The 9,141-nt window shown below is 39.8% G+C and overlaps 1 protein-coding gene across 2 annotated transcripts; it reads left to right on the plus strand.

Annotated features, from left to right (window-relative positions):
• The first annotated feature begins 54 nt into the window (after positions 1-54).
• Positions 55-8,612, plus strand: LOC127988313 (gastrula zinc finger protein XlCGF7.1). 2 transcript variants are annotated; one of them, XM_052590986.1, is made up of 3 exons: positions 55-192; positions 7,354-8,247; positions 8,350-8,612. In XM_052590986.1, exons 2-3 carry the CDS (start codon positions 7,359-7,361, stop codon positions 8,379-8,381), a joined length of 921 nt encoding a protein of 306 aa, XP_052446946.1. In that variant the 5' UTR covers positions 55-192; positions 7,354-7,358; the 3' UTR covers positions 8,382-8,612. The 2 variants fall into 2 exon arrangements, with proteins under 2 accessions (XP_052446946.1, XP_052446947.1); XM_052590987.1 differs by lacking the exon at positions 55-192 and adding an exon at positions 6,278-7,242.
• Positions 8,613-9,141: the final 529 nt, after the last annotated feature.

Genomic DNA, 9,141 nt, shown 5'->3' on the forward strand with positions numbered 1-9,141 from the left:
CTCTCTAGCGCGCAGACACAGAATCAACTCAAACTGACTTACTACTCAACGCAAACTTTGACGTTTACGAAAAGGGACCATATTTGTCTTATGTAATACGTTTTTGCGTCATTTAATTTCGAGGGTTTGTAGTGTAGTCTTCACAAACAGCGGTGATCTGTCCAGTCTGAGCAGCGCTGAGAAAAGGTTCAGGTAAACCTCACTGTTTACTATAATTATTACACTGAGAACAGTGTAACAGACTTGAAATTATGCACTGTATCGTTAAAATATGGGGATTACTACATAAACTACATACTACCTCAGTGGCTAAGATAAATGCTAACCCCGTTCAATCTCTTATTCTAGCTCTCTGGTCCATCAGCTTATCTGAAGTCATGCTAGCAGGTCGTTTCCTCAGAATTCTGCCGTTTTTGCAAGGTTCTTTCCAGTGACGTTAACAGAACGTTCGTGCAAAGTTATCTGGTCTTCAACGTTCTCAAAACTTTAGTACAGTTCTGCCACTTTTAGCCATCTGCAACCCATATTATATGCACCTGCTTCAGCAGTTCAATCACATCGAGACAAAACGTTGTGGAAAACACTTAAAGAGCCATGATGTATTTAAAACATTAATATTAAAATAAATAATTCAGTACACATATTATTGAGTATGCCTAGCTTTTATAGGCAAGCAGGTGAAATCGGAATATTAATGTAATGTGCTAAATGGTTCCATGTTTTTATCGTTTTTTTTTTCTTTGGGAAACCATTTAATGTGAAACTCTGCACGTTGCGTTTATATTCTGGGTTCATCTGTACAAAGAATGCATCATCAGTAAGTTGCTTATTGAATTTGAACTCTTTAATATCTTATACTTTAAATGCCTTATACTTTCATTCATAATGTATTTTAAAAATGCAGATGCAAGATTATAGTTTTGCAGCTGACCATTTCAGTTTTGTGAGTCAGTAAGAAGCAAGATCCATCATATTAGTTTTCACTTCTACTAATCTGTTTTTATTTATTTATCATCTCAAAAAAAAATCACGGTTTCATTGTATATATTAAACAATAATCATCAAATACTGTTTTTGTTTTGTAGAAAACATGGGAACACGTTTTAATAGACTGGTGAACTTTCAAATGTATCTGTAACATTACAAACTTCATCATCATGGGAAAAGGGAGGCGGGAGCCAGCAGACAATTAAAATGAAGCTTTAATGATAACATTAACACAAAACAGCGCCACAGCCCCTCGCGGACGACTGCCGCTCACAAATAAAAACCAAACACATAATAAAGCCCAGGCCTGGTCCTCTCTCGTCCTTCACTGTTGTCACTCCTCTTTTGTATCCTTCCAATCTCCTCCATGGGACTCGAGACCGGTGAGTGTCGCTCATTTCCAAACTCCCCCCTTTTACCTTCTGTATGTTGTCTTCATTTGTCTTGTTTGCATACACATGGAGTCCATCATCTTTTGAATTAAATGTGTCTAGCTGGTGCTGCAGAGAGAGGTTCTTCAGTTTCCCTGTGGCTCTACAGATTTTAGCAGTGTCTGTTTTTGTTTGGCTATCAACTATTGAAACCTCTTCAGCCTGTTGTCCTCAACATCACTTCGATGTCTCAAACTCGGCTTGCAATCACAAACCCAGTGTCCTTCCTCGCTGCAATGTCTGCATCTTCCCAGAGTTTTTGCTTTTGGGTGTCTCTGATATTCACTTTCTTCATACCCCATTGTCCTGTTGTTGTATGACAAGGTTTTGAATTACAGAGCTCTGAGATTGATTTCCTGTGTTCTTTCAATCTTTGCTGACCATTAAAAAATCTGCGTTGTTGTTCCAGTGCTGTCCCAGTCATCATACCTGATTTTATTAAGGGTTTTAGAAATCTCATGTGTCAGTCCATTTACAAGTGTGGTTTTAAGAGGCATACTAGTATATTTACTGAGATCTTCATGGTTGTTGTCCATATCAGCATGTTCCATCCATGTTTGTCTGAAGTCTTCTTCAAACTCTGCAATACTTTCTCCTGTCTTCTGCATGCAAGATGTAATTTTAGCCCAATCAACCTCTGCAGGTTTCAAGAAAGTTTGTACAGCTTCCCATCCAGCCTCAATGTTTTTTTTAGATGCACCAATCCTTCTTTCAACACTTTCTGTTAATCCTTTTTGATGATTGTCTCTTAAATTCACAGTAACAATCATCATGCCTTCTAGTGGATGTAGATTGTAGATTTTCTGCAAGCGCTGAAGAAATTGCCAAGCTTTCCATGTTTTTTTTGCACACAGCTGGCAAAACTTTTGACCATTTTGTCAACTTGTGTAGCTGGTTGATGTTCTGTCTGGAACATATTTCTTTACCACTTCTGTCACAGTGTGAGTTTGTCGTTCACCATCCTCCTCATTCTACTCCTCATTGTCAATTTCAACTTCAGTCCTTCTGTTCTTGATATTTATAGGAGCAAGTCTAACCTTTAGATGTGTTGATGGGAAATTCAGTCTCACTGCTTAAAAACTTGTAGTCCACTCTTTTGGAGAGCAAAGTTAGCAATTGGTCATTCTCATTTCAGTCTCACAGACAAATCATTAGTTTGATACCTCAACAAATCCTGAATGATAAGACTTTTCCAATTCTTTCTGAGTTGTAGTTTAGAAAGCTGAACTACTTGGCTACTACTACTACTTGTAGATTCTCCAAAACTCTTGTTCACTTCTTGTTGCAGTTGGGGACTTCTCTTCTGGTCAGTTTCTCCTGGCTGGCTTGCCAAATTGTTAGATTTTGCTCTATTTTGCGGAGCAGTTGTATGGGTGGCTCACGAATATACTAGATTTCTCTAATACATAAAATAAGTAAGTTTGACCAAAGTTATTGCGGGGGAAATAATTTATTGAAGATAGCAGTGTAGCAGTTATTCAGCAGTGATGCTAGCATGTCATACTTCGAACAATCTTAACCCAAAGTACTGTCTGTTAAACCAGACCTTTATACCTGGTAACAAATATGCCAAAGACAATTCAATAACACCTCATGAGCCCCTTTCACACTGCCATTCCGGCAAATACAGGGGTAAAGTGTTCCTGCAATTGTTCCCTGGTCGCTAGATTTGGCACATTCACACTGCCAGTGATGACCCGGGATATGTGCGTGCTTTCACACACAACCCTTGAAGATCCCGTAAGGACACGTGACATCAGCGCGTGACGTGTAATGTACGAGTCGACAACGCTAGGCACGTTATACTTTCACTGAAGCAAGCAAACGATCTCAGCGTCAGCGCGGAAAGTGAGGAACTAACTGATCTCTGCTTCATTACAGTTTGCACATATGTTTTCGTCGTGAATGTTGATCTTCCTTCAAAACAGCCGGTAAAAGAGTCACGCGATAACGCGCGTCATCACTTCGACACGGAATTAGATCTGGCTTTTGTTCACAAAGCGCTCGTCCCGGGTCGAACCCCGCAATGTTACTAGGTCCCAGACCCGGATTCAATTCGGTAATCAGTCCCGGGACGTGGTTGCTTTCACACAGAAGGCGACCAGGCAATGTTCCAGAAATATTGCGGGTCCTGATTGGACCTTTCCCATGATGCATTGTCCTAATGCTGACCTAATGGGCTATTTACATCGGCAATTTGGGCCTCACTTTGGTAAACAGTTTCAGTTGATTGCATCTGAGGCACAGTCACAATGTAAATGCATCTGACTAAAGACATGCATGATCTTTCAATAGTCATAGATCAAGTAGTATATACTGCTAAAGGGCATATTTGGCAGGAATACTGACATTACCTCAAACATTTATGGTCTCCCATCCCAAGGGATCCTGGTAACTCTTATTTAACATTTTACCCTGTTCATACTTTACCTAGATTTAACAATTAATCCTGATCATTCATAATCTGACGTGCCACACTGTACATTCCTAAATCCTGAGTTAATGTTATTATTTGCAGTCAGCGATTACAAGATAAACACAAAACCATATTGCGTATTTGACAATTGAAAATGAGTAGGATTATACAACAATTTGGATGTTGAGCTGCACTAGGATCTCAATATATCTAAGATTAAACCATACAAGGTGTTGCGCGGCTGATAAGACTAAAGGCGTGCAGATCCATGTGCATGCTTTATTAATAAACTAGGTCAAAAACACACGCAGGGTCAAACAACAGTAAACAGGTATGTCACAGGCAAGACAAAGAATATTCCTAGGGCTCGCGTGGGTCTTCAGTCGGCAAACAGTATCCAGAGGGCTTGACAAAAGGGGTAATCCAATATAAACAGGCATAATGTCAGGGAACAGATATATGAATATAACCTTAATACTTCATGCTATGACACTAAGACAGGGATGCCTATGCGAATAGTTTTGATAGAGAGAAACAAAATGCATTTCTAGTTTCAAAATTACTTATACTTCACATATTCTAGTTTAAATAAAATAAGTATCAGCAGTATTCAAAGTGAATTGGTGGGTTTTTGTTATATGCGAACCAAAATCAATACAATTAAAAGAACCAAAGACTTAAACTACGTCAGTCTGTGTGCACTGAATTTATTTAATACACGAGTTTCACAGTTTGAGTTGAATTACTAAAATAAATGAACTTTTCCACGACATTCTAATTTATTGAGATTCACCTGTATACAATTTAACAATTTACTCCTGGAGTCATATTGAAACTCCATTATTTCTGAAACCAAACCAGATGGGGCCTTTAAAATGAAGATATCAAAAGGAAAGTTTGTTAAGACCCAATATCTAAAAGTATATAAAAGCAATATTCTGCTTTTTCCGTTCATACGCTTCTCCCACTGCAGCCTCCCATGGTACAGTTAGTTCTACGATGAACAGGGACTTCTGTGAAGTTGATCACAAAACAATATCTGGCCTGAGATTGGTGTTTAAAATCTCAGGTGGAAACTTGAGTTGCTGATCTAGGTCCACTTGCATTTTCCAGTTCCGTGCTAAGTCCAAGAGGGTGCTATCCGCTCTTGCGGCTGGTTTTGCTGGGCACTTCCCTGTTCTCACGAAGGGGATAGTGGAAGAGTGCCCGTTTGTTGGGTGAGGGACGGCATTGATGAAGGATCGCCTTCCTTTCAGAATGATTGCCAATTGGCGTAGGACTTGGTTATGTCTCCAGGTGTAATGGCCTTGGGACAGACTGGTTTTGCAGTGGATAAGGATGTGCTTAAGAGTTGCTGGGGTTTGGCAGAAAGGGCATGCTGGATCATCTCCAAACCACTGGTTAAGATTTGTAGGTGTAGGAAGAACATCGCAGGTGGCCCTGTTGAGGAAGCTTATTTGGTTTCCTTCCATCTCCCACATGTCTTTCCAAGTGAGCTTATGATGCTCCAGGTCTTCCCAGGTAGTCCACTGGCCCTGCTTGGCTTGTGCCACTGCCTTTGCACATCTCTCTGCTTCCTGTTGATGCCGGACCTCAGCAACTACCAACTTTCTCCTCTCTGCAGAAGTTGCCTTGTGCCATGTTGGTCGACTAGTCCCAAGTCCAAGCCCGCCTCTTCCTTGCTGCACCTGTCCAACTATGTCTCCATGTCTGAGAGCAAATTGTGATTGCTCTACAGCCTCAGTTGGAGTCCACTTCCTCCCAGTTGCCAGTCTGGGAGGATCTGTTTGAATGGCTGCATCTTGAGACTTTGCCAGGGTCATGCTCAGCCTCACTTTAGTGCACTTGTATTCTTCGGTGAGGCTAGAGATAGGTAGTTCCAGTGCACTGTTTCTATACAACACAATGTTACTGAGGCAGCATGGAAGTCCCAGCCACTTCTTGATGTATGCACTGACTGTCCTCTCCAGCTTCTCAACTGTGGAAATAGGAAACTCGTACAATGTTAGAGGCCACATTAGGCGGGGGAGCCTAATGTGGCCTCCGTAAAAAAATAGATCAGTTCACTCATTCTCTCAATTTCTTCTCCGCTGTTACTCGGATTCCTTCCAGGATCGTGCCTAGGTCTGCATCGACCGTTGCCCACTCGTTCTTGCTGCTAGACTTGGGCCACTTTACTTGGGGTCTGCAGCCTAGGAGACCACAAAACATATAAACATATTCCGATTTACTTATATTCAGACTTACAAGTATATATTCAGACTTATAACTATATATTCACAGTTTGCATTTATATATTCAGGCTAATAACTATATATTCAGATTTTTATATAATTGTATCCTGTTTGGCACCTCATAATGTATAATTAACATCTCAGGTGAAAATTGCCATTTGACCCCCCTTTACAAAATAGTGGATTACTTAAATATATCGATAAATATTCATGCATGACATTTAATATTTGGGCTATCATCACTATATACATGTTTCTTAAGGAAAAACATATTAGGAAAATCAAAAATTTGAGCTGGGGTAATTTCTGAAAATTTGATGATTGGACACGGAATGACCCAAAAGTAACTGCTTGATTCTTGACTGAATATTGCGATCAGCCCACCAGTGAAGATCAGCATGAATCCATCAAGAAGAGGCCTTTGTAAAAAAAAATGGTTTGCACCTTTATTTGTACAGTAACAACCACAACAGCTGTGTTGAATTAATGCTCCCTGTTTGTCATGTGACCAGCACTGTAGCAAACTACTCTGAAACATTATTTGATGCTTATTGTACACTGTTTCAGACACACTATTCTTAAAAAAAAAATAGTAGGCAGTATGCACTGTGTACTGGGCAGTAAGCAGAACAGTTGGAACAATAAATTGATTTGTGGATCATTTCTGCGATTTTTCCAAATGCATAGCTTAACATTTTAAACATCAGATGGCACTGTGTGCATTAGAAACAGCCGTACTCTGCTCGCTTCCAGTTCCTTACACACACACCACTGGAGCGGGTGTAGAGCCATAACACCTGGAGCTATCTGCTGTTTAAAACTAAGCTCAGAATCGATTCCAGAGAGAATCATGATGCTTTCAGACAATCGCATCCATCCACAAACTGATTTATCGTTCCACCCCAGTAAGCATTAAGCAAGTTTGCCATTCTGAACACAGCCATTGAGTCATTCATTCATTTGATTCATTCAAATGGATTAATTTTAGGGACATATAACTGCATTCTATAGGCTCCGTCAAGCACTGAGTTCTGCATCATGTTCGTCACCAATCAACTTATTACTGCAGGAGCGATTAGAGAGCAGACACTCTGTATGAATACTTTGATGTCAAACACGATCAGTCTGCCACTTTAAGCTGAACACACCTTAAGAGATGTATGTAGGTCTTGAGGTGGGTACATTAATTACATTAATAATTTCAACATGTAATCGTTTCCGTAACTAAATAACTAAATTAAAACGTTAAATTGACGGCCCTATTTTTTATTTTTTTTTCATTCAGACCAGATGGAGGAGAAACATCCTTGTGTCAAAACTGTATTGAAAACTCACTCACAGACTGAAAGTTTCATCTGCCGTCAGTGTGGAAAGAGATTGACATGCAATGAAAGTCTCAAAGTCCACATGAGGATCCACACTGGAGAGAAGCCATTCACATGTGATCAGTGTGGGAAGTGTTTTGCAGATAAAAGAAGCCTTAAGCTGCATATGAGAGTCCATTCGGGGGAGAAGCCGTTCATTTGTGATCAGTGTGGGTTGAGTTTCACACAACCATCAAACATTAAAAGACACATGAAGATCCACACTGGAGAGAGGCAGCACACATGTGAACTATGTGGAAAAAGTTTTTCACAACTGCAAAGTCTAAAAGAGCATACGAAAATGCATACTGGTGTGAAAGATCATATGTGCTTTAAGTGTGAGAAGACTTTCATTTCAGCTAAAGTTTTAAAACGACACCAGATGATCCACACTGGAGAGAAACCCTACATGTGTTCACACTGCAACAAGAGATATAGTCGTTCAGAACATCTGAAAACACATGAGAGGATCCACACTGGAGAGAAACCTTATATGTGTTCACACTGCGATAAGATATTCAGTCTGCCAGGAGACCTGAAAACACATGAGAGGATTCACACTGGAGAGAAACCTTATATGTGTTTACACTGCAACAAGAGATTCAGTCGGTCAACACATCTGAAGACACATGAGAGAATCCACACTGGTGAGAAACCATACACGTGTTCACACTGTGATAAGAGATTCAATCAGTCAGGAGACCTGAAAACACATGAGAGGATTCACACCGGAGAAAAACCGTTTCAATGCACTGCATGTGGGAAGAGTTTCACTCAAAAATCGAATCTACTCACGCATACAAAAAACAATCACAGTAAGTAGACAGTCTACAGATCCAGCACTTTCAGGTCTGACCCTTGCCAAGCAAGACCATAATGCATCGAGCAATTCAATTTCTTCTGTATAAATCTTTCAGACGCAGCAACAGGAGAAAGAAACAACGTCTAAAGTTTTCACCATTCATTGAAAATAAAGATCATCATTTCATCTATGAGGTTCAGACGGTTGTTTTGGACATTTTGTTTTTTACATATACAAACTCTTCCGTTCAAACGGTTCAGGAAGCTAAGAAGAGAATGCAAAACTTTAAAGAGAAACTTTTATTTTTTCTTTAGTTCTATTTTATTGAGCCACTTTGGCTTTTTTATAAATCAATAAAAAGAGAGATCTCTCACACTGGTTTTATCTTTCACTTTTTTATTTGCTTCACAAAGAATTAATGTCTTTAATAGTTCTACCAAATACTTTTATTGTCTGTTTGTTATTGTTTTCTCACTGTAGCCTACTTCAGGCCTTAAAGTTTTCCAGCACTTTGCTGCAAGCTGCGAGGTGCAATGGTCAAAGATGTCCATCTAATGCATATTTACACAGAAACTGACCTCGGAACAAGAGAGAAACAGACTAATATTAGCGTAGATGCCATTCTTCTAATGATGTAGAAAGTACATCGGGTGTTATGGGACGTGCTCCTGGTTCCGGTTTACCTAATTAATGCAGCCTAAAAATCTTTACCTGAAAAAATCTTTACCTAAAAACCTTTAACGGATTTGGATATTAAAAGCATATTAGTATGTTATGTGCAAGCCAGGTTAAAGAGATGGGTCTTTAATCTAGATTTAAACTGCAAGAGTGTGTCTGCCTCCCGAACAATGTTAGGTAAGTTATTCCAGAGTTTAGGCGCCAAATAGGAAAAGGATCTGCCGCCCGC

The sequence above is a fragment of the Carassius gibelio genome, chromosome B22, assembly GCF_023724105.1.
Source record: "Carassius gibelio isolate Cgi1373 ecotype wild population from Czech Republic chromosome B22, carGib1.2-hapl.c, whole genome shotgun sequence".
Lineage (NCBI taxonomy): Eukaryota > Metazoa > Chordata > Actinopteri > Cypriniformes > Cyprinidae > Carassius > Carassius gibelio.

Excerpts from the sequence above, each read along its gene's own strand:
- LOC127988313 (XM_052590986.1), top strand. The coding sequence starts at position 7,359 with ATGGAGGAGAAACATCCTTGTGTCAAAACTGTATTGAAAACTCACTCA. Across the intron at positions 8,248-8,349 it reads GCATACAAAAAACAATCACA|ACGCAGCAACAGGAGAAAGA; the intron begins GTAAGTAGACAG and ends TAAATCTTTCAG.